This window comes from Setaria italica, chromosome IX, assembly GCF_000263155.2.
Source record: "Setaria italica strain Yugu1 chromosome IX, Setaria_italica_v2.0, whole genome shotgun sequence".
NCBI lineage: Eukaryota > Viridiplantae > Streptophyta > Magnoliopsida > Poales > Poaceae > Setaria > Setaria italica.
This window is the reverse complement of record NC_028458.1, coordinates 17,074,446-17,099,227: the sequence shown is the minus strand read 5'-3', so window position 1 is coordinate 17,099,227 and position 24,782 is coordinate 17,074,446. Positions and strand designations below refer to the sequence as shown.

At 48.0% G+C, this 24,782-nt stretch overlaps 2 protein-coding genes across 3 annotated transcripts; both read left to right on the top strand.

Annotated features, from left to right (window-relative positions):
- The first annotated feature begins 14,561 nt into the window (after positions 1-14,561).
- Positions 14,562-19,166, top strand: LOC101777278 (protein NRT1/ PTR FAMILY 5.2). Of its 2 annotated transcripts, XM_004982852.2 has the most exons (3): positions 14,562-14,763; positions 16,621-16,838; positions 17,265-19,166. In XM_004982852.2, the coding sequence occupies exons 1-3, from the start codon at positions 14,634-14,636 to the stop codon at positions 18,762-18,764; spliced, it is 1,848 nt and encodes a 615-aa protein (XP_004982909.1). In that variant the 5' UTR covers positions 14,562-14,633; the 3' UTR covers positions 18,765-19,166. The 2 variants fall into 2 exon arrangements, with proteins under 2 accessions (XP_004982909.1, XP_004982912.1); XM_004982855.3 differs by lacking the exon at positions 16,621-16,838 and having other exon boundaries at positions 14,646-14,763.
- A 1,364-nt stretch (positions 19,167-20,530) lies between these two features.
- On the top strand, positions 20,531-21,686 carry LOC101765555 (putative cyclin-dependent kinase F-2). The gene has a single exon (XM_004986452.2). It carries the CDS (start codon positions 20,703-20,705, stop codon positions 21,684-21,686), a length of 984 nt encoding a protein of 327 aa, XP_004986509.1. The 5' UTR covers positions 20,531-20,702.
- Positions 21,687-24,782: the final 3,096 nt, after the last annotated feature.

The following is a 24,782-nucleotide window of genomic DNA, read 5'->3' as shown; positions in this document are numbered from 1 at the left end:
AAACTTCACAAATCAACACATCACAGATCAACATCACAGAGAGACAAGAGATTATAAATTTTAAGTTTGAGCTGGTGCAATGGCTGCCTCATTAAAAACCTATCCAGGTAAAACTCACACCTCGTGAGAAAAAACCCTGGATAGGAAAAAAGAGTACAGCCCAGCTCAATCAAATAATAGTTCTAAAACTTAAGTTATTACAGGCCAGTGTTACACTTCTGAATTCTCATCGACATCTAGGTACAAATTAGCAAAACTCTCCTCAAGTTCTTCATCCTCTACTAAGTTCTGAAGTCTTGCTTCTGCAGCCTCCCAATCCTTGACACAAGAAAGCATCTCGACCGTCTCCGGTTTCAATCGACGCCGCCTCTCCTCAATGATCCTGCTAGTAGTGCTGAAAACAGATTCAGATGAAACTGTGGAAACAGGAACAGAAAGAACATCTCTAGCTAAGATGGACAGAACAGGATAAGTTCTTTTATGCTCATGCCACCAAGATAAGATGCTGAAGTTATCACCAAAATGGGTGACAGTGTCACTGTAGAGTTCATTGCCCATAGCCATACCACTGGCAGTTGCAGAAGTGCTTGCTGCTTGCAGCAAAGCACTTGCAGATGACCTTCTAGACAAAGCAAGAGGCAAAGAGGGAGGAGGGGTGGAGAAAGAAGTACCAGGGAGATCATTAATTCCAAAGGCAGATACACCACAATCTGAACCAGTGGAAAAAATGTCATCCCAAGCACTAGTTTTCTTACCAGAAGTGGATGGAGGTGGAGGAGTTTGCAATTTTACTGCACCAAACTTGTCATCATACAGTTTAAATGCAGTAGACAGTTCAGCTCTAACATCAGTGAAGTAAGCAGAATAATCAGTACCAGTAAGACTAGATAACAACCTGAGCACATTTTGAAAACCTTTCAATTTAGCTCTAGGGTCCAATATGAATGCAACAGAATAAAGCATAGGAATGTCTCTCCAGTACTTAAGATAGTAATCTTTCATAGGAACAACAACATGCCTAAGCAATTCATCATTTTCATAATGTCTAAGATGCTTAGCAATCAAAATGAGCTGATGCAACATAAGTGGAGAGGTAGGATAATAAACACCAGATAGTGCAACAGTACAATTATAAAAGAGCTCAAAGAAGGATAACATACTCTGTGCAACAGTCCAATGATCCTCTGTCAACAGTAAAGGATCTCTTTCACCTCTAGGATAGTTAGTCTCAATGAAAACATTAAATGTCTGTCTGTAAGGGAGCAAATGCTTGAGCATGAGATAAGTGGAGTTCCACCTTACCTCCATGTCCAAACCAAACTTTCTAGGACGAACATTCACAGCTAGACAAAATCTCTTAAATGCAGCAATGCGCTGGTTAGAAGCATTGATGAAAGATATTGCAGATCTAAATGCATCTAGATATGGCTCAATCAGACTAATGGCAGATTTAACCATGAGATTGATGATATGACAAGCACAACGCTGATGTAAGAACAATGTTCCAACATAAGCGGCTAATTTAGGACTAAGTTTCTCCATAGCAGTAGTATTAGCAGAGGCATTATCCAAAGTAACAGAAAACACCTTTGAAATCAAACCATACTCCTCTAGCACACTAGTCACACGGTCAGAAATGTTCTGGCCAGAGTGAGATTCATCAATAAGCCTTAAACCAATTAACCTCTTCTCTAATTGCCAATCAGCATTAACATAATGAGCAACCACACTAAGGTAATCTTCCTTAGCATTACCAGACCAGATATCAGCATCTGGATCAGCATCAGGTGCTTCTTGACCAGCAGGTGGTGCTTCAGTCGCAGCTATGTCGATTGGATCGACAGCGCTACGACCGAAGAGCTCGTCCCGCTCTGCCTCCATGTCACTCTCATCATCACCTCGCTGGCCCATCATCCGAAGCTCGTCGTTGATGGTGTGCTCCTGGAAATCGTCGCCGCCGTCCATCGCCAACGCTCTGGTCCCTCAACGGATCAACCTCGAACACAAGGAACAAGAACGAGTCAGGAGAGGTCGAGAGGAACACCAACAAATTAGTAGAAGAACACCAGCAGACAACAACGCAACGGCTTAGTGGCTTACCAACGAATCCGGAGCACCAGAGCGCGCGGCGATGGTCAACGGACAACGGATCTGGAGCACAGAGCCAGGGAGGAGCGAGAGAAGGCAACAGGACAGTGGATAGAGGAGTGGGCGAGAGCGAGAGGTGGGGGAAGAAGACAACAACGCAACGGCTTACCAACGAATCCGGATCACCAGAGCGCACGGCTAGGTGAACTAACAACGGATCTGAACACCGGAGCCAGGGAGGAGCGAGAGGAGGTGGGGGTTGGGGGAAGAAGAACACCAACGAATCAGTAGAAGAACACCAACAGACAACGGTCGGGAGGCGAGGGGGGCTAGCGGCGCCGGTAGGCGGCCGACGCCGGCGAGAGGAGGAGGGGGTTGGGGGAGGAAGAAGATGAAACAAGAACGAATCAGTAGAACACCAACAGACAACACCACAACGGTCGGGAGGCGAGGGGGGCCAGCGGTCGCTGGCGAGGGAGGAGACAAGAGAGCGGAGGCGGAGAGGAGGAGAGCCAGAGGCGGCGACCGGCGAGCCGGCGAGGCGTGCGGGAGGCGGAGAGCCAGAGGAGAGCGAGAGCGGAGAGGACGAGGAGGGCTAGATCCAGATCTGAGAGACCAGAGCGAGAGAGCGGCGGGCGGAGGGGAAATGAGCTAGGGTTTGCGGGGCGAGCGGGCGACCGGCGCGTCGGGGCTTATATACCCCCTCCCCAACGGCTCGATCCAACGGTCGGGAGGCGACGGGACGAGGGAGATCAACGGTTGGGAGGCGAGGGGCGCGGGATGCCGGCCCAAAAATCGTGCCGGGCCGTGCTGGCCCAGCGTGCCGGGAATGCGGCCCAGGTCCGGCACTATCGTCGTGCTGGGCCGGCCCGAGCACTATTCCCCTCGTGCCGGGCCCGTGTTCGTGCCGGGTTTTTTCGTGCCGGGCCTCGGGCCGCCCAGTGGGCCTGGCCCATTTGGAAAACTTTGAGGCCGTGTGCGCACTCAACTAGTCATCATTGTTCATCGAGAAAATCACGATGAGCATCTCCTTGGATAAGAGAATCTCGGAACGAAGACGACGGACGACGGGGCTTCTCGCATGCGCGCTGCCAATGGTTTGCCCAATGGCCACACAAGGCAACCGCCATCCGCGACGAGCAAAGCATGCGACCCGGGCTGGAGTGCTGGACTGTGAAGTCTGAACTCTGATGGCGTTGCGTATATACAACGCAGTAGCTTTCGCGTGCGAATTTGTCATTGCATCGTCTTGCTAGGCCCTCTTGCGCTATTCTATTTTTCTCTTAAACAGGAGCATATATACTCACCCCAGCAGCTGTTGGGATAATGAGAGCGCCTACTAATCGTGACATCGAGGGCTAGGCACGCACCTGCTGCTTGTTTTCTTTTTTTTCAAACAAGTTGCTCGATGCGCGCGTTGCATGTTGCGGACTTGCGGTGTGGCATCGTGGACCGACCGGTGGTGGTGTGGGCCCGGCCGTGAATATTGGTTTCTCCCCTCCAATTCGGTCCATTATTCCCATGCGCGCGAAACGTGGGTTCTATTCTGAGGACCAGCGACGGGGGACGCAGACGCACGTCAGCGTCACTCTCGCGTTTGACTTGCGGCGCCTAGCTTGTTTGGTTAGGTTGTTGACGTAGCTAAAACGGTTCTCCGGCGGCTTCTCTGGTGGAGTGGTTTTTTTTCTCTAACTTATCTAGTTGAAAAAACGTTTGGCAAAACAGCTCTTTCATGTAGTTTAAAATGATAGATAAGACGAAATACCAATAATACCCTTCCTTTTCTTTTCTTTTCTTCCTATTTATTTTCCTTCTTTCTTTTCTCTTTCCTTCCCAATTTTTTCCCTTCATTTCTCTCTCCCTCATTATAATTCAATATATAATGTGATTTTATATAGCATGAAAAGGAATATTAATGAATAGAATTATAGATATTTTTTAATTGTTATCGCACCCTTTTCTTTTTTTTTCTTTTCAACATATTCTTTTACTCGATCTTATCCTCCATGTATGGTCAACGCTGCTCATTCCTGCTTGTTCTTTCTCCTTATCCACTTAGATCTCGTGAGGCCTTCAGCGGCGCCTCGGCGGCATGCTCCTTGCCGCTCGCCGCAGCACCCCGCTCTAGCCTCACCGCTCCCCTGCCGTTCAGGCGCTCGCAGCTCGCACCCGTTTCTAGCCGCCGGCGAGTCTAAAGGCATGCTCCTGCGCCGCTGCGCGCGGATGTCGACGGGGATCCGCTCATCGGCGATGCGTGTGGCGCACCTCCTCCGGCGAGATGGCATCCATGGTGACCCCGCTGCGCAATGTCTACACCGTCCAATGGAGAAGGTACAGGATTGCAGGGCAGTTGTGTACCATTGCGTGTGGGGATGGAAAGGAGCCGTGGGGAGCCGGTATTTTAGACTCCGGCTCCATTGGAATGCATGTCTCAGCAGCAGGTTTTCCGGGGCTTCTGATGGCTCGGGCCGTGAAGCCGTTTTTCACAGCTCCTAACGAAGCTGATGGAGAAGCAGAAGCCTCCAAGAGGACCTAAGCCCTTGTTTACTTGGGGAATTTGGGAGGTGCCAAATTACTGTAGCAACACTGTAGCGTTTCGTTTGTATTTGTGAATTATTGTCCAAACATCGACTAATTAGGCTCAAAAGATTCGTCTCGCAAAGTACAACAAAACTGTGCAATTAGTTTTTAATTTCATCTACATTTAGTACTCCATACATGTACCGCAAGTTTGATGTGATGGGGAATCTTCTTTTTGCATAGTGCTAAAGTTGGGAGTTTGGAGGTAAGAGAACAAGGGCTAAGTTCACTTGGCAGTACCGTACAAAAGGGTGAACCTCCGAGAGTGGCAGCCAATACCTATGGGGCACTATTCATTACTCCCACTACGTAGTCAAAGTCGACTAGTCAAGTCAAACTAGTGTCTCGCCTGCCTGATCCGTTGACGTGCACGGGCATGCTGCTTGCTGCATGCATGGGCGGGGCGCATGGCCCGTGCGCGCGTGCATGCATTATTGCATATCTGATCCAGCGCGTGCAGAAGCATGCATGAGCATGATGGTCTACGGGACTACGGCCTACAGGTACTGAGGTACATACGCTCTGGGTAAATATAGTAATAATATAACCTAACCTAGTAGCGCCTGTCGGCTTCCCAACAAGTTGCCGGTAGTAGATAGCCCAAGGCTTTGGGAGCCATGAAGAATGGCATCATCAACGCTCTGCATTGCTTCCACACGGTGGACTTTCCGGTCGGGCTAAAGCCCGTGGTAGGATGACACGTCATATCGATAGATCATGCATCCATCTAGAAACGGGAAGAAGGATCAGCAGAATAGCTGGAGGCAAAGTTACCCCGGGAGGCGAAGTCGTAAGTGTTGGTCATCGGTAGGGACAAGGTGTCCTTGTCGTCCAATCCTTTCCCTAATGGTACTATACACTGCCGCAGTCGCCAGTGACTTGTTGCTCCGCGATCTGCTAGTAAAAGTGAATGGTAACTAAAATTCAACCTCATACACGCAAGCTAGTAGTAAGACGCACGCATGCATCTTGGAAGAGTCAGGGATTGAAAATACTCCTAGGTTTGGAGGCACATGTTCGTTTCATCTTGGAGAAGGATTATTCAGAGCGGGTGTATGCAAGCAACAACTGAGCACACAAACAATGGATGCCCTCGGGATCATCCAAATCCATGCATGTATCCAGCTAGGAAACCCCAATCAGACCACCAATTGAAAAAGGGTACTGATTGCTCCTGAATATATATGTATATATAGTGATAAGCCCAACTACATACTTAATATGATGCATGGTTATGAAATTCCTTCTGTTGCTTTAGCGATCTGTCTGCTTAATTATATACAAGCTATGATTGCATTGCTAGCTTGATTCCACTCCTAGTTATTGATCTATATCACTCTGGCACAAAACCTTGTAATAAAGATACACATAACAGATACGATTATGTGTAGCTATCGTGGTTGGGGAGTCCATGGGTTCATCCAAAAGGTCACTGTCACTCATCAAGTTAATTCAATCTGTGTGAAGTAATATATCTTTGACTAATTTATAGTGAGCTTGTTATCCCTATTTCTACTTCCCCGTTCTCACTTCTCGTGTACTGGTACTAGTACTACCAGTACTGCTGACGTAACGTTGTACACCTACTAAACTTTGACCACAAGAAATGTATGCACAAACTAATGTAGCAAATTTACTTGATGCATGGATCAATCGGAACATGAAAAATAGATGTGCTGATCGAGGCAGTGGTGATCAAGGTTTTAAACTGTTGGTTGAACGCAATCAATCGGAATATGACATAACGTTGTACTACTGTTTTTGGTTTTGGCAATGACGACAATATATATTTGCCCCAGATACGATGATGACGCCGTCGATCGTACACACCTCGTTTGGCCAATAATGGCATGTGAGCTTAAGATATGGATCGATAACATTTCTCGCTTGGCGCTTCCTAGCTATGGCTCGAGATCGACGTGATGTGGACAAGGTTTATTTGGAGACAACGATTAATCTTACTATTAGTAATTGGAGGACTTCTTTTGAAGCTTCCAGATGAAGCCACACAAGATTCTAGATGGACACTCTATAAATTCTAGAAATTAAAAAAAAAGCAAAACATTTGGCCTCAATCGATAGACTCAAATTATTATAGCCATTGGATCTATTATGTTTTCAAAAAAAATACCCACCATGCCATTATAAAAATAGCCTAGAATAATCCCCTAAATTTATATCTAAATTACACGCATCTGCCATTATATAAAATAAACTAAAGTAACCCCTTAATCTTCATCAAAATTACCCACTCATGCCATTATAAAAATAATTTAAAACAACCCCCTAAATTTGCAACTAAATTGCCTACAACTAATACTTAAAAAATAACTTAAATTAACCTCTTAAATTTGCATCTATTATTACCCACATATGCCATTATTAAAATAACATGAGATAACCCTAAATTTTAATCTAAATCACCTTAATTCAAAATATACACCAATATATGATTCTAAATCATCTACTTCTTACACTATTGGCGCATGATGTTTGTCGCCATTTATAAAGATATAGATGAAGTGATGAGAATATAAATTTCTATATTAAAATTATAGCTCAAACTTAGGGGTCTATTAAACAAATTCAAGTGTATACCTGCGATGCAAAGTGAAAAGTTAAATATTATAAATGTGGATGAAAATATTATAGAGTAATTACTAACTAAAATCGATCAATTGGATGAAGATAATAAGTATATATCTATATAAGTATCAATTGGATGAAGATAATAAGTATATATCTATATAAGTATTGTGTTTGAATATTTTAATAAATGAGAGGTAGCTCAAGGTAATAGTTTTATAGCTATGTAGCCTTATTTTTTCCATTGGAGACTCCGTATTAGTTCCCACGAGACACACTAGAAAAAAAACAAATCCTAAAAATTCTCACAAAAATCAGAAACATCAAACATCAATCTTGCAAACTCTAATAATCATAGTCACTGGTCTATTATATTTTCTAAAAAGTTACGCACCACTATCATTATAAAAATATTCTAAAATAAACCCTAAACCTATATTAAAAACTGAACTCTACAATTATAAAAAATAATCTAAAGTAACCCCATAATCTTTATCCAATTTACTCATGCGTATGATTATAAAACATAACTTAAAATGTCATTCTAAATTTGTATCTAAGTTACTCACATATGACGTTATTGAAAATAACATAAAGTAAACGCTTAAATCTTAATCTAATTATCTTCATGTGCCATAAATAAATGTCCAAAAGTAAACTAATATATGATTCTAAATTACCTATTTATATTATTATTAATATAGAAATACTAAGTTAAGGTACATGCACATGATGAGTGTCACCACGTAGACCATTTATACATATACATGAGGAAGTGATGAAAAATATTGATTTTTATGCTAAGCACAATGTATGAAGGTGCGATACAAAATGAAAAAAGGTGTGAATATGTATGAAAAAGTGCATAGAGTAATTATTAATTAAAAATTAATCATAACTGGACAAAGATAAGTACACATCTATATGTTGAAGTATTGAAAATGAGATAGTAGTAGGTAAATAATTTTGATTATTAGTTAGGATTCTAATTTCTAAATAATTTTAAATTATGATAATTTTTAAAAACATTAGCCGTGCAGAAGCACGGGTTGATGAATTAGTACATTAAATCAGCCGCAACAGTTGAAAAAGCGCGCAAATATTGAATTAGTACATTAAATCAGCCGCAACAGTTGAAAAAGCGCGCAAATATTTTAGAGGAAGTTTGGGCTGCGCCAGAGACTAACTGCTAGCCAAGACAAAACGAAACGGGCCAAGGAGCATACCCACGCGTGGCATACGTGAGCGTGATCCACCTTTATTTGATAATAATCAACCATCAAATTGAAGTGTTCATTTCATTCTGAACCGGTGCACTCTGTGAGGTACTAGCCGCCGTAGATTAGTAGTACTCCAGCCTCCAAAGTCCGCTAATTTCGTACCAATTTGTTTCCTTGTAAGGAATTGGTACTCGTCGCTTAAAAGGGATAAGGGTGAATTAGTAGTACTCCAGCCTCCAAAGTCCGCTAATTTCGTACCAATTTGTTTCCTCGTAAGGAATTGGTACTCGTCGCTTAAAAGGGATAAGGGTGAATTAGGCAAATTTAAAATCATTAGCCTATAGCTTCTACTACTTGCATCAAAATATAAACTAGATCATGCTATCTAGATGTGCAACTAAAGATGATCTAGTGAAACTTCCCACCCACAAAGAGTTTTGCAACCTAGAGCCAATCCTAATAAGATACTACTCTAGAAAGTAAAGGCACTCAAGTTGCATGTATGAAATGTGAAAACGTAAAGGATTGGGTTAGGAAGGATGCAAACTCGGCACGTCGATTTTATCCCGTGGTATTGGTAGGCAAATGCCACCCCTAGTCCATGTTGGAGCTCCACCAAGGATATGCTCCCTATCACCAAGTCTCTCTCGGTCAAGGTATTGGACTCCCCACAAAGGCTCTCGCCAAGCCGGATGAGAAGCTTGCCACTAAGGCAAGGCTCACCACTCCCTCTCTTCCGATCACCTTGACGCCGTCTCCACTACGTAGTTTCTCCACAAAGGAAGGGGTTTCCTCGTCCCCTGTACATGGTCATCGTCGTCGCTCCGCATCAAGATGGAGGGTCGAAGATTTGCCGGCAAGCCACCAAAGCTCCAGGACGCCAGCACACCAAGATTACAATGGTGGTTCACTCCTTGAACCAATCACAAGGTAGCAAGATCTTTACTCAGTACTCACTCTCTCTGGGCCTATCCTAGCACTAATCTCTAAGCTTGTGCTAATTGCCTTTTGATGATGACTTTAGCACTTTGGTGACATGGATGTGTTCTTAATAAGTCTTGATCTCCAATGGATGTGTGGATACTCCAGCAACTCCAAATGGGTGAGTGGAGGGGGTATAAATAGCCTATGGACCTCAGAGAGCCATTACTCCAACGGCTAGTAAAATCTGTAGGCGCTAGAATATCCGGCACTGTATCGGAATATCCGGTGGTCATATTTCTGGTATTGCCGGAATGTCTGGCACTGCACCGGAATATCCGATGGTCATAATTCTGGCAGCGTCGGATGTTCCAGTGCACACCTCTTTCCAACTAGCCGTTGGCTCCCCTCACACCAAAAGGCTTCGATGCATTCATCCGATGGTCCATCGGACCTTCCGGTACTGGTATGTCGTCTTTCAAAACCTCTCTGGACGATTTGAAAGAAAATATGCTTAGTCCGACGCTATCATCACATACTCCGGCACCCCATCGAATATTCCGGGGGTCCCCTTCCTGAGTACTTGTTCAAACCCAAAGCTCCGACGCTTCTAAAAATTATACCGTTGGATATTCCGGTGGGTACTTGGACATTCTTGTAATCTATTTTGGACATAACTTTCTACACCGGAATTCGATTTTGATGATTTTGAACTCTATGGAAAGCTTGTGAAGTATTATACATGATTCTACAGAAATCCAAGCCATTTGATCCACCCAAAAATAATTATTCATGGGATAAGTCTAGTTCATTCCTCTCGCTATCCCGTCTTCAATGGCTTTATTTATGTTGCATCTTTGGAACCTATGAAATCTTACAAAGTGCTCATTCTTGATACACATGTTAGTCCCAATGATTATGTTGTCATTGGTCTAATGGGACCACGTTGCTTACATTTCCACACTAGATCTCTAATGGCTACTACTCCTAGACTCGAGACGCAGGAGATGTATACTGCGAAGACGAGGATTATTGGCGAGCGGGGGGAGCAGGTCAATGCATCAAACCAGCCGCGACAACGCAAGGTACAAGTCGCAACTGCTACTCCAACTTGCATGGTTTTACGTTGAAAAGCCACGAGTGCTTTTTAGCGGCAGCTCTGGACTGCGCCGGCAGCAGACAGGTGCTTTGATGTGCCGAGATCAAACAGAATACTAGCAGAGGTTATACTGGAGTCGTCATTCCCACTACGTACTTTGGCAATTGGCATGCATCCTAGCTAGCTCCCATGTCAATTCAACCACTGTATTTAAATGTCGGAAACTATCAGTATTGCCTCTCCCTTGTCCTGGAAGCTTTGGACGCATGCACGGATATCCTCATATCATATCCAACTGCTAGCATATGTCCAACATGCCGTCGCCCGCCCGTGACAGCGGCACGAAGCACCGGGGAAGTCTTGGCAGAAGGAGCTTGAATATCCTATGGTTTCTTTTTAATTGCGGGTTGGGGTCAGATTCTTCGTCGTCTGCATCTCCCCCGGCCGAGGGCGCGGGGAATCTCCCGGTCAAGCTCGTGCGTCGACAAGTTGTCGTCGTCCCGGCGAGCACATCCGCGTTACTCAATGTATTGCAACTTGCAACCTGCAACTTGCAAAGCATGGGCAGGCGTAAGGCACAGTTGAATACGAGTAGTTGATTGACCGGCTGATTGAAGCTGAAAGATATCCGACCATCAGTTCATCGGCTCGTGCGGCTGCGGCGTCGTCGTCGGCGAGGCTGGCTTGCGCGTGCGGCGTGCCGGCGTGCGTGGGGACCCGCTGCGCGCAACCGGGCGTGAATCTGATCCGGCGAGGAATGGGATCATCCAGCCGGTGCATGTCACGCGAGCGGGCGAGCGAGACGTTCGTGGATTCGAGCGTGGTCCTGGCGCGAGCTGGGTTCGTGAGGCGACCTCGGGGAGTTGGGGTCGTCGATCGGGCGCGGGCGAGCCGATTCGATCTAGAAGGCAACGTTTGAACGAGAAGGACAGTCAGTGCTGTTGCCTGCTTTGACAGTACTACTTTGCTGCTCGTGTAAAAAGTGCTTGCTGCCAAGTCCAGATCACCGAAGGCCAAAGGGACCGGAACGGAGCCGATTTTGATGGCACACCACATGTGCAGGACGGACTTTTTTTCGCATCCTGCTAGTCCACCTGTCACAGACAGGTACCGCTGAAGCTTTGGCAAAGCAAAGTCGTGGCCATAGATTCGTCGATACGACGGTTCGCAAGTGTAGGTGTGCAGCAAATCCGGTTTTACAAAGCTAGGGGTCGTGAGTTGTGACGTTGACATGAACATGCCCAGATCAAGGTGCTTAAACGCCGCCAACTGAGTTGTTTATTGTGGAGATACCCGACGGAGTTTGAGTTCTCGAATTGGAACGGACACTCGTATCTTTTTGGATTTGATTTAGAAGATTTTTTTAGTGGTAACTGACGTGCTCATCGGCCGTGAAACTTCCTTCAATGATTTCATCAATCTTAAGATCTACCAGCTCATTCTCTTGGATGTGCTTGTATAAGATTACATATGTGTATTTATAGGCACTGGCGGAGCTTCTCAAAGATCAATAGGGGTCATGGTCCTCCTAACCTTATGCAACATACATTAGTCCATATCTTTTGGTTTGATAAAAATAGGGGTTATAGCTTTGTTCGTAATTCCAGCAGATTCTCTAAATAGCCTTCTACTCCAAGTTTAAAGGGTCAAGTAAAAAAAAACGCACTTCAGCAGGCCCTCTACTTGGCTCCCTATTTTGAGGAGGCCTCCATATTCCCCCCTCCACCCTCCATTCCTGGAGGGTCTCTAGTAGCCCTCTATCTATTGATGCTATTGCTGGACTGGAGATATTTTTATGATCCTTAAAAAATAGAGAAAATCCCATTTGACTTTTAGGGGTTTTGATTTGAGGACTATTACTGGAGTTGCTACTGAGTTTTGGAGCGAGCTACATCACTGTTTATCCGTGTATATGAGGTGTTCCATTTGTACTTATTGTTTCAAGGAAAAAAACTGTAGCCCAGCGGTCCTTATTCCTTAATGAGATTCTCGTTGGTTGCGAAGTTCCACCACTTTTAGTGACCTAAATGGCGATCTTTTGCCGGACGAGCGAGGACGGTCGCCGCAAAGCACTAGGAAATTGTTTCTCGAAGGGGCTTGGACGTCCTCTGAGGCTCTGATCTCTTGGTCAGGCTCGGGCATTGACAAGTCTTCGGCTAGCTCAGCCACCAATCGGAGGGCTTGCTTGGAAATACAGCTAACTCATGAGCCTATATCGGTGGACTTTGTACGGTAGATTTGGACTTTTGAAGTAGAAGGTCCTGCTGCTAGCTCCTCCTACTGCTACCGGATAAAGCGACACGAAAAAAATCGCCAAAAAGGATTCTCAGTCGACGCGCCGAGACGGCGTTGATTTGTCGAGTTCCCTTGCCGAACCTCGCTCGGCCCCGTTTTTCCCTTGAGAAGACTCTGCGACAGCGCTGCCATGCCCCTTTCGCGACAGCATCGAGCCATCCACACGACACTCCCCCTCGCCGTCGCCGTTGGCTTCCCACGGGAGCACGCGCCTTTTACTTTGCAGGGCGGGCCAACGAGCGCGCGCCGCCTCAACCCGCCGCGCGCCCCGGTCGAGGTCGACGTGCACACGAGCGCGCGCCTGCGCCTGCCGCCTGCGCAGCGCAGCGCAGCGCGCGTGGCCCGGGAGGCTCGGGCGGCGCGCATGCGCCGACGCGCTCGCTCGGGCGCCGTCGCGCAACGAACTCTGCCGGCCCGTGACGCCGAGGGGGAGGACGGAGGACCCCCGTGACCGTGAGGCCGACCGGCCGGGAGATCAGGTCGCACACCCGCTGCCACGCAAGACGAACGAGACGTGGCCTGGTCCTAGCTAGTGTGGCTTCTTTGCTCGATCGGTACCGCCACTGGAGCAAAGGATGACAGTGTCCTGACAACCTTTGCTCGCATGGAGTAGTTCTCTCGGGCGACCTCTTTTCAAGCACGCACGGAGCACGGTCCCTAAGCTAGAGTTTATTTTTTTCCCCCTCCATGAATCGATGGCCAAGATTTCCGTCACTTTTTAGAGGGTGATTGATAGCTTGAATACCGTGATCTGACACACCATCCTGCTCTGTGCCGTGTATGTTGACCTTGATTGGTTGCTCCACCCGCATGCTTCTGTTGTATTGTCTCGTTCATATTCTTTTTTTAAACACTTTAAATTGACAGGAGCACTGCCATATCATATAAGACGAAAAGAAGTTTATAGAGTTACATGCTAGTGATTACATTTATATTATTAGGCTCATACTTAGAAAAATAAAAGTGACGTTAAGATTCCCTCCTCCATCCTGCACCGCATGCTAGGTAAGATTTGGCCTTCCCTCGCGAGTCAGGTTGAACTGATATGGGCAAGATCATGGACTCCACTTGCAGCCACACAAAGCAGCCCATCGCACAGCCAACCAATTAACAACTCTCTTCATCCTAGTTTAGCTCATTTGAAAACCAATCAAACCTGCATGTATGCTTCTATACTGACCACCCTGAATCTGAATCTTCTCACCGTCCTAGTCCGCTCCTTAAACCAATCACGCCCTTAGTGGCTGTGTAAACGGCTGCTGCAGTTCGGTAACTACGCATGTTGTTCGATGTTGTAGACGAATGGGGGAACATAATGTTGCAACTCCCATGTTAATGTTAGTGTGTTACCGACACTATTTCTCGATGTTTCCTGATGTGTTAATTTCTAACATTGCCCATCAGCTCTGCGTTTCAATAAAATCATTCGGACAGGCATCTTGCCTGTCATTGTTTCTTCAAAAAATTTCCATCGCGTGAAAAATGGTTGAATTTCATACACTTGGAGTATTGACTTCCTAACTCTTTTTTTTACTTAGATTTCGACGATTCTATTACGAGATCCGTGCACCACAAGTTTATTATTTACCCAAACTATTTGCTGGCTTCCAAACCTTTTTGTGTCTGGTTCTGTGTGGCGCCCAGAGACGGGTCCAAACGACTCGCCTCGCAGCAAGTCTAGTCCACTCAGGCCTCACCATTTGTTGACCGCTGGAGCACCGGGCCTATAAATGGATGAGCGGCTGCCAGAGCTCACACACACAGGTAGCGGCCCGCGGAGCTAGAACCGTAGTGCCTGTCATACCCATCCCTCTCGCTCGGGGAGCTCTCGGCCAGCTCCAGCCATGGCGGAGAGGCTGGAGGCGGCGCCGGCCTCCGGCGACGAGTACACGCAGGACGGCACGGTGGACCTCCACGGCAACCCGGTGCTCCGGGCCAAGCGCGGAGGGTGGAAAGCCTGCGGCTTCGTCGTAGGTACGGTCCAGCAGCCATCCTCAATCTTCATGCCATGGTTTTTTGACCTCCTGTAGAGTTACAGTTGTTCGAAACTTTCTGACACGCTTGCTTGTACTCGGGTTCGCACATGTCAATTTGATGTGTGAAATTTGTATCGTCGGGTTACGCCGGTAAACGTAGCTTCGCAAAACGAAATAAAGGAACTAAAAGTTATAGTGGAGTAAACAGACTGTTTTTTCCTCTAAAATCAAGCTTGGCTAAACAGGCTAATGTTAAGTCCTACTAGCACAACTGTGCAAGATTGGAGTTTTGCTCTGGTGGTCACATGCACATCACACAAAGTTATGGTCCGGACGCAGGATCGATGGTAGGCAGGCTGTAGCAGCGCGCTGAGCCAACCATGCTGCTACGGGGGAAACCGTTCTCGCCAGAGCAGCCCGGATTCCTCCCCCCTAGGCCCTAGCTGCCATCGGAGCAGTGCTTGCATCTAGCTCGCTCTCGCCGCATTCCCTGCTGGACCAATTGCTCTCCGGCCACCGCCGCAGCCGTCTCTTTACTTCACGGATGAGAGAATTCGATACTTGGATCCCAATTTGCATGTCTTGTAACTGGAAGGTCACTCTGAGTCATTGACATGTTAGTCGGGGTGTCAAATTCTAAAATACTTGCGAATTAGGACCCAAATAATGAAATTTCTCCATGCGGACACGCCATGCGGACACACGAGAGCATGGGAGTTTGCCCATCCACCATTTTTCAGCAGAGCATGAAAGTTTCTCCGTGCTGAGCCAGAGTACATCGGCAGTATGGCTCAGCGTAGTCAGCGAGGACGATGTACAGTATATTGTATACTAGGAAATTTCAGATAGTTCAGGCCCACTGAATTTATAGTAGGTAGATCAAGATGCATGGCGGAGCATGTACGAGGCAGTAGGTCGCTGGAGATTGAAGGAGCTCAACACAAGTCCACGGTGCAAGCCCTACCGTTTCAATACAAGGATTTTTTTTTCAGCGTTTTCCCCTTCAACACAAGTGAATAAGAACGTTGCTCAGTTCTCGCTGATCGAGGACTGAGCCAAGAGATTCTCAAAGAGTATTTTAGCAGCCTGTCCCCAATAATTTTTGTCGACACGTGAGCACAAAATAATGCCTCTTTCTTTGGAGCACCCTGCTGAGGAAAAGCGCAGTGTAACTGCTGGGGAATTGGGAGAGATGCTTGTCCTGTCCGCAAGCGTTTGGAGTTAGCCTTGTACCAAGCGAGGGTTAGTGGACCCGCTGGCCGCTGCTGATTGATCTGTTTGGAACGAGGCATGCCTAGCTTCTCCATCAGACTTGGACTTGGCGTCGTGCTCCCCATGACAACCAAGGCACGTTCTATTCTGTTTGTCCATCTCCAATTATTTCAGCCATACACATCCTGTGCCCTCTGTCATAGCTTGATTTTTATATCTGGGCAAAAAGGGTTGTAGGTTGATATTTGAGACCAACACGACATCGTCTCTCCAACTGGGAGGCCACCAACTTGCTCAGAGATTTTTGTCGTCGAATTTCATCCTTCTCAAACAAGGACTTGTTCAGAGATTCCCGTATACATGCCCTTGCGGTTTCGTGTGATGGCTATGGTTTGGTAAGAATCGCTAAGCTCATGAAGAGAAGTCATCCGATTCCGAGGTCGGCGAGGCTAGCTGGGGTTCCAAGCTACGGGAAGAAAGAGCAGTTTGCGGTATGATTTGCAGGCCATCGCTTTCGAATCCGAAAGGCCTATCGGAAATGCTAAGCTAACAATTCGCTAACAATTTATCAAAGACCCGATCAATGCATTTGTTGAGACGGACCCTGAATTTCTCCTTCTTTTCGCATTGCTCACGCGCGCAGTGTACGAGGTGTTCGAGCGGATGGCGTTCTACGGCATCTCGTCGAACCTGGTGCTGTACCTGACGACGAAGCTGCACCAGGGCGTGGTGCCGTCGGCGAACAACGTCACCAACTGGGTCGGAACCATCTGGATGACGCCGGTCATCGGAGCCTACGTCGCCGACGCGCACCTCGGCCGCTACCGCACCTTCATGGGCGCCTCCGTCATCTACCTCATCGTAAGTCGCCGGCCGTCCCGCCCCGTCCGCCTCCGCCGTGTTTATTTTGTCTGGAACCCTGCAGATTTTCCCGTTTCCTCTGTTGCTTTCTCTTGGCTTCTTTCTTGGATGGTGCTTTCTTGTGTTGTGGTAGCTGTTGTTGTCAGCGTGCTTCTCGTGATTATAATGAGAAAAAGGTGTGCTTGTCGTAACTCTGGAGGAGTCTAATGACTAACCAAGGGATCGTGATGTTAAGTGTGGTGGATGGAACGTGTTTAAATCTCATTTGAGTTTTTTTTTTCCCGGGAAAATATGTAAATGGACCGACTACGGCACAAAGCCCACGACGACGATTTCCACATGGGCCGTGAATCTTGTGACGAACGGAATTGGAGCCCATGACGACAGTGCTTTTCATGTGTGCTGACCCGTGTGCCCATTGCGCAGGGCATGATCCTGCTGACGCTGGCGGTGTCGCTGCCGGCGCTGCGGCCGCCCAAGTGCGGCGACGGCACAGCGGACCCAAACTGCACGCACCAGGCGACGAGCGCGCAGCTGGGCGTCTTCTTCCTGGGCCTGTACATCCTCGCCGTGGGCACGGGTGGCACCAAGCCCAACATCTCCACCATCGGCGCCGACCAGTTCGACGACAACCACCCGCGGGAGCGCCGCCACAAGCTCTCCTTCTTCAACTGGTGGATGTTCAGCATCTTCTTCGGCACGCTCTTCGCCAACACCGTCCTCGTCTACATCCAGGACAACGTCGGCTGGACCGTGGGCTACGCGCTCCCCACGCTGGGCCTCGCCGTCTCCATTGTCATCTTCACCGCCGGCACGCCCTTCTACCGCCACAAGCCCACCTCCGATAGCCCCTTCGCCAAGATGGCCAGGGTCATCGTGGCGGCGGCCAGGAAGTGGGCCGTGGCCGCGCCCGTGGACCCGCGCGACCTGCACGAGCTCGATGAGGAGCACTACGCCAAGAAGAACGCCGCCCGGCTCCCGCACACGCCCAACCTGGCGGTGCTGAGCAAGGCGGCGGTGAAGACGGCCGGCGCGCCGGCGGCGGCGTCGCGGTGGTCGCTGAGCACGGTGACGCAGGTGGAGGAGACGAAGCAGATGCTCAAGATGCTCCCCGTGCTGGCCATCACGTTCGTGCCCAGCGCGATGATGGCGCAGATCAACACCCTGTTCGTGAAGCAGGGCACGACGCTGGAGCGGCACATCGGCCCGCACTTCGAGATCCCGCCGGCGAGCCTCCAGGGGTTCGTGACCATCTCCATGCTGGTGTCCGTGGTGCTCTACGACCGTGTGTTCATGCCCTTGGCGCGGCGGGCGACGGGGAACCCGCGCGGCATCTCGCTGCTCCAGCGCATGGGCGTCGGGCTCGTCATCCACATCGCCATCATGGGCATCGCGTCCGTGACGGAGCGGCACCGCCTGGCGGTGGCGCACGAGCACGGCATCTTCACCAGCAAGGACACGACGATCCCGCTCACCATCTTCGTGCTGCTCCCGCAGTTCGCGCTGATGGGCGTGGCCGACGCGTTCCTGGAGGTGGCCAAGATCGAGTTCTTCTATGACCAGGCGCCCGAGGGGATGAAGAGCCTGGGCACCTCGTACGCCATGACCAGCCTCGGCGTGGGGAACTTCCTCAGCAGCGCGCTGCTCTCGACGGTATCGCACGTCACGCGGCGGGGCGGCCGGGCAGGGTGGATCCTCAACAACCTCAACGCCTCGCGTCTGGACAAGTACTACGCCTTCTTCGCCGTGCTAAACTGCGCCAACCTCCTCGTCTTCTTCGTCGTGTGCCGGCTCTACGTGTACAACGCCGAGATCTCCCGCGTCGTCGACGTCGGCAGCGGCGGCGGCGTAGCCAGCAGCGGGGAGAAGAAGCGGGAGGTCGCGATGCAGCCAGCGAGCGTGGGCGCCGTGGAGATCACCCTGTAGCCTGTAGGGAGTGTTCCAGCAGAAATGTAGTTTCCAACCCCCCGTACGTGACATATGGAATGGATGTGATGGCTGACGAACGTGAACTTTGGCGACGGTGCCACATCGGGCGAACTGACCGCGTGGGGAGTGGGGTGGCACGTTCTGCTTCTGCGGAAAGGCCATGGCGAGAAACCGCGATGGGCAAAGCAGCTAGCAAGGTGAATTTGTCATCTGACTTGTCACATGTGGGCTCGACGGTACCAAGTCACCGACGTGTGCCTCCTGATTGCAAAGGATCCGAAGGCCCGACCCAAAATACTTTGGCCCAAAATTTGTTTTTTGATGAGAGCTTTGGCCCAAATTGGAAGCCAGCTAAAGGAAGCCCGATATAATAACAAGGAAAAGTGTCCACTTTTTTTTTCTCGAGTGAGGATAAACACAGTCTGCATGCACCTCAGACAGAATCATGGCTTCCTTTAGATGATTTTTGATCAGCTTAAATTCAGGGTTGTTGAAGTGAGTATAAATGAACTTTCATCAGCTTAGATTTTTCTTTTTTTGCAATTAGTTTGTGCATGCACCTCAGTACAAATCAAGGCTCGAGGTCCCAACTTTGAATTCTAGATCCTATTTCAAATTCGCATTTTTCTAGCAAATTAGGCTTTTGGATGTAACTCCCTGGTGCAATATAGCTCAATATTTGGAAAACCCGGATAGAGCCAACTTGCACAGCGGAGATTGTATTGTTCATCTAACTTATATGTAAACTTCAAACTTATTTTTTTATTTTAATGTGCTCTTGATAGACCTGAGCAAAACTCAGGTTGGGCTACATCATTTTCTCGTTTTTTTTTCACTTTACCCTTTTCTATTCTTGATGACATTTCTCATCCAAACATTATTTGAATTGCAACTTTGATATCTTAAATAGATGTATTGCCTTTACATTTTTAGCAAGTGTAGAAACTGGTAATGGAGAAGCATATAGCAATTTCTTTCATAATGAGAGTGGCGGATGATTATAGGTAGTGATAAAAGGCATTTTGGTTAAATGTTTTTGTTATGATAATCAACTGAACATGGGCCTCCGGTGAACGGTGCCCTTTTTTTTATAGGTAGTAATAATAACTGTTCAGTTTCCGGCAAAAACACGGTGGTCCAAACTCCAAACAGTAGCTCTAGAAGTCAACAACAACAAGTGCCCGGGGGGCTCACATGTCAGCTCGTAGTTTGTAGCTCTAGGGGTGTTTGGATCTTTAGTCCGAATTAAAATTCATGTCACATCGAATATTCAGAGGTTAATTAGGAGGACTAAATATGAATTAATTATAAAACTAATTACACAGACGGAGACTAATTCGCGAGACGAATCTATTAAGCCTAATTAATCCTATCATTAGCACATATTTACTGTAGCATCACATTGTCAAATCATGGAGCAAATTAGGTGTAATTGATTTTGTAATTAATCTATATATATTACTCCTAATTAATATCTAAACATTCAAATATGATAGGAATTTTAGAAGTTCTGAATAACCAACACCAATACTCTCATACCAGGCCATAGGCCGCGCCGCGCCCGGCCTCCCCTGTCTTGCCGAGTCGGCCATGGCGCGAAACCGTGATGGCCAAGGAAGCGAACCAGCGGCAGCGGACGCGGCAACAGAAATCCCCGGCCGGGGCTCCCTCCTTCCCTCCGCCTGAAAGATTATTCGATTTCTTCCTCATGTTCCGTGTCTTCTTTTTTCCTGGTTGGATCCAAGAAGACGCGGGACGGCGCTGCTGCCTGCTGGTATTGATCGAGTGATCGGACTCCGACTCCGACTCCAGTTCGATCTGCTGTGTATTTAGTTCTCGAGACTCCCCCGACGCCGCGCCCCTTCCCTCTTGCAAGAACCCTGCCCCCCACACTCTCGGTTCTCTCAGCGCGGCGCTCGGGTTGGTGTGCCGCTCATGGCGGCGGCGACCCGCCGCAAGCGCCCGGCGCCCACGGGAACCTGCTCCAGCTGTCCCGCGGCGGCCGGCAAGAAGCGGCCGCGGTACCAGTTCGGGAGCATCTACAACTACGAGAAGCTCGAGGTGCTCGGGGAGGGCACCTACGGCGTCGTGGTGAAGGCGCGGGACCAGCGCACGGGCGAGACGGTGGCCATCAAGTGGATCCGCCCCGACGACGACGGCGCTGGCGCGACCGACCTCCGCGCGGTGTTCCGCGAGGCCGGCTGCCTCGAGGCGTGCAGGGGCCACCCCTCGATCGTGCAGATGAAGGAGGTCGCCGCCGATGAGGTCACCGGGCACGTGTTCATCGTGATGGAGTTCGTGGGCCCGAGCCTCGAGAGCCGCCTCACGCGGCCCTTCTCCGAGGCCGAGACCCGCGCGATGATGCGCCAGCTCCTGCGCGGCGCCGAGAAGCTGCACGGCGAGGGCACGGTCCACCGCGACATCAAGCCGGACAACATCCTCGTTGGCCCCGGCGGCACGCTGAAGATCTGCGACCTCGGAATGGCGGCGCCGGCGAGGCGCGCGGGTGAGCCGTACCCGGAGGAAACCGTGGCCGCGCTGTGGTACCGCGCGCCGGAGCTGCTGAGGGGGGCCCGGACCTACGGCGCCGCCGTGGACATGTGGGCGCTGGGGTGCGTGATGAGCGAGTTGCTCACCGGCGAGCCCCTGTTCGAGGACGCGAAGACGGAGGATGACGTCCTCCACAGGGCGCACGACCTGGAGGACGCGATGGAGTTCACGGACCTGGCGTTCGGGGACCTGCCAGAGCTGTCGGAGGCCGGGCGCGAGGTCCTGCGTGGCCTGCTGAGCTTCGCGCCGGAGAAGAGGCTCACCGCGGCGGAGGCGCTCAGCCACCGGTGGTTCGACGGGGAGGACGCGCCCCTGTCCTCTGCTCTTTGTCCTCGGAAGGATCGCCGTGGTTTCATCAGTTTCATCTAGTGTGCAGAATACAGCATATCAGTAGCATTAGGACAGAACCGATTCTTGTAGTCTTGTTGTGTCGATTTTTTGTAGCTTGACTTGATTGGCAAGAACCAATCCGATGTAACCCTTTGGGGATCAAAGACAATGAATCGTAATCTCGTTCTTGTGCTAACCCTCTAGGGATCAAGAACTGATTATTGCATTCTCTTATTCCTGTTTTTTAGTTTTTATTTTATATTATGCAAGAACCAATGCCTTGTATATTGTAATATGTCTCCTGCTCATTGTCCTCAGAATGATCAGCCGTGGTTACGCCAGTTCCATGATTGTCAATGGTCTATAACTATAAGTTCGCAATGCAACATCTAATCATGACGTGAGCACAATTATTCTGGATTAGCGTGGGCAACATTGCTTTGTCACACTTTGTATTATACAATGGTTAGTTTCTTTAGATTTCTAGTTCTAGTTCTAGGTCATTTTCTCCTTTTACAGTCAAGTAATTCGTTTTTTCGAAAACAATAATTATTCTTCGTCGGTCACTTATCTTCTATGCACTTATGCTGTTCTAGAGCTACACATTCACCCGGAGTTAAAAAGGCAAATCCTTTGATTACGTTGTTCAAGTAATTACAAATACAAATACAGGATATACATATTAAGCAAAACATAAATATCACTAGACCCACCAACATAAAAAAAATTCAAATTGGAAAGGCGCATCATCCATGCTCCGTACAAGCACCTAAGTTTCTTGGTGTAAGGACACTTTGACCTGTTGTACGTTCTTAGCTACTACTCATCCATCCCAAATTATAAGTCATTCCAAGAATCTTGGAGAGTCAAAGTATATCAAGTTTGACCAAATTTATATGATAATATAATAACATTTATGATGTTATCTAAGTATCATTAGATTCTTCATCAATTATATTTTCATAGTATACCTATTTGATGTCATAAATCTTTATAATTTTCTCTATAATTTTGGTAAAACTTGAGATGCTTTGACTCTCCAAGATTCTTGGAATGACTTATAATTTGGGATGGAGGGAGTACTAATTTTGAATTCATTCGCTCCTCTCAAACTTTTTTTTAATAGAAGCAGGAGGGTTGCTAATTCATTTAGTTAAGAAGAAATTAGAAGGTCCAGGTTACAGGTATTTCGATATTGCATAAACGGCCAAACTCATGTAACAATAACATAATTAACTTAAAAGATCTCTAACCCACAGATGGGGTACCACACGCTCGACGACGCAAAGCTATATCTCCTCGAATCAATGCAAACACTCCAATAGTCGTCATGCTCTTCCCTCCGAAAACTCGTCGGTTCCTCTCTTTCCATATATTCCACGCCGTGTAGTACATGATGATTGCTACCATTGATCGCCTCTCCTTCCTCCTGAAAGGCGCAAGCGTGCTAATCCACCAACCTTCCACGCTAATCATATGTGAAGGCTGTGCTACCAAGCGTTGCCCTATCCAGTTGATCACCATATGCCAAACCTCCCTTGAATAGCAGCAAGTCAAGCACAAATGCATTTGCAGTTTCCATCTCTTGATCACACAAGGCGCATTGTATATTACATGGCCGATTCCTTGCCATTAGCTTATCTGCTGTTAACAACTTGCTTTGGACTAGTAGCCAACCAAAGAACTTTATCTTCCCTTCAGCATGAGCTTGCAAGATTGAATCACCATCAAAAGAACCGAAGTTATCTTGTAGCTATGCTAGGTATGCCGACTTTGAGTTGTAACAGCCGTATCCTATCCATCTCCAAACATTTTGATCGTCCTGGTCCGTTAGTTGAAAGTCTTGCACCATATACTCCATAGTGTGACAAATTCTGCCATCTCTTCAACATTATTCATTCTTCACAGTCCCCTCGTCCAATTATGATAAGTGAAAACCTCTCTAACTGTTTTATTTTTTCTCCACACCATTTTGTAGAGATTTGAAGCAATGTCAATTGGTGCCCTTCCATTTAATCATGAACTCTACCAAAACTTTGCTTTGTTTCCATTGCCCAATGTGACCATCGTGTTGACCCTGAATAACTGTGTCAACAGCATCACATGGTGATGTCGTGCCCACCCAGAGTCTGTCTGGTTCCATCCAGTCATACCAGAGCCACCTTAACTGGTTAAGTGGTCGCTCAAATATGTGTAGGTCCAGGATTCAAGGCAACCCAGATCCTTTGGCAGCATCACTTATCCCATCTAACAAGACAATGATCTCCACTAGCTTGTTCTGAGCCCCTTCATAAGAAAGTTCTTCTAATTTGATCAATCTTCTTTAATGTCCATTTTTTTAGTGAAAACCCCGTAAGGGAGTAGATTGGTATGAAAGTGAGAACCGCTTTCACAAGCGTCAACCTTCAAGCTTTATCCAAGAATTTTCCTTTCCATGATGGTAGTTTTGCAGCCACACAATCAATAAGCGGTTGGACCTCAACTCTTCTTAAACTACGAAGACTCAAAGGCAACCCCAAATATATATGTGCACTCATCTCAAAGTTTGGAGTGATATAATGCTGGCAATATATTATTCCTTTATGGCTCAGCAGTGTTGCGTAGTACATGATAGCCTCTGTGCCGAACCACGGTAATCTATCAAGCAGGGACGGAGCCTGTAGGGCGGCTGGCAGGGGCCATGGCCCCCGTCGTTTCCTTTTTCTTATTAATAAATACCTTTAGACTAAGAATAAATTAGATGCATGTTCAGTGCTTGATATGTGAATTAGTATAGCTGCGCCTCCCCTCCCCATTTAGCCATTGTTTGGTATGGCTCCAACTCTAAACTCCAGTCTGGAGTTGAGTGGAGCTAGCCAAACACCATAACTTCACCAATTTGTGGAGCAGCCCAATTCCATGGAGTTTTTGAAGCTCTAATTCATTTCTTTGGAGCACCTCTTTTGCAACTCCAACAATCTCGAATATGAACCTAAACATGGAGTTGGTAAGTAATTACCCACCACTCCCACTGGTTACTAAAGATGGCAACGGGCATAGAATGACTGCGTGCCTGCGGGCATGGAACCCGATGGGCAAGGATACGGGCGCCATTCCTCGCCCACGACCATGGGTGTGGGCATCATCCTAAACCCA

What these genes read in the sequence shown, in the direction of transcription:
- LOC101777278 (XM_004982852.2), top strand. Translation starts at nt 14,634, where the DNA reads ATGGCGGAGAGGCTGGAGGCGGCGCCGGCCTCCGGCGACGAGTACACG. An exon ending in AGCCTGCGGCTTCGTCGTAG is followed by an intron (nt 14,764 to 16,620) that starts GTACGGTCCAGC and finishes TCACGCGCGCAG; the next exon opens with TGTACGAGGTGTTCGAGCGG. An exon ending in CCTCCGTCATCTACCTCATC is followed by an intron (nt 16,839 to 17,264) that starts GTAAGTCGCCGG and finishes CCCATTGCGCAG; the next exon opens with GGCATGATCCTGCTGACGCT.
- LOC101765555 (XM_004986452.2), top strand. Translation starts at nt 20,703, where the DNA reads ATGGCGGCGGCGACCCGCCGCAAGCGCCCGGCGCCCACGGGAACCTGC.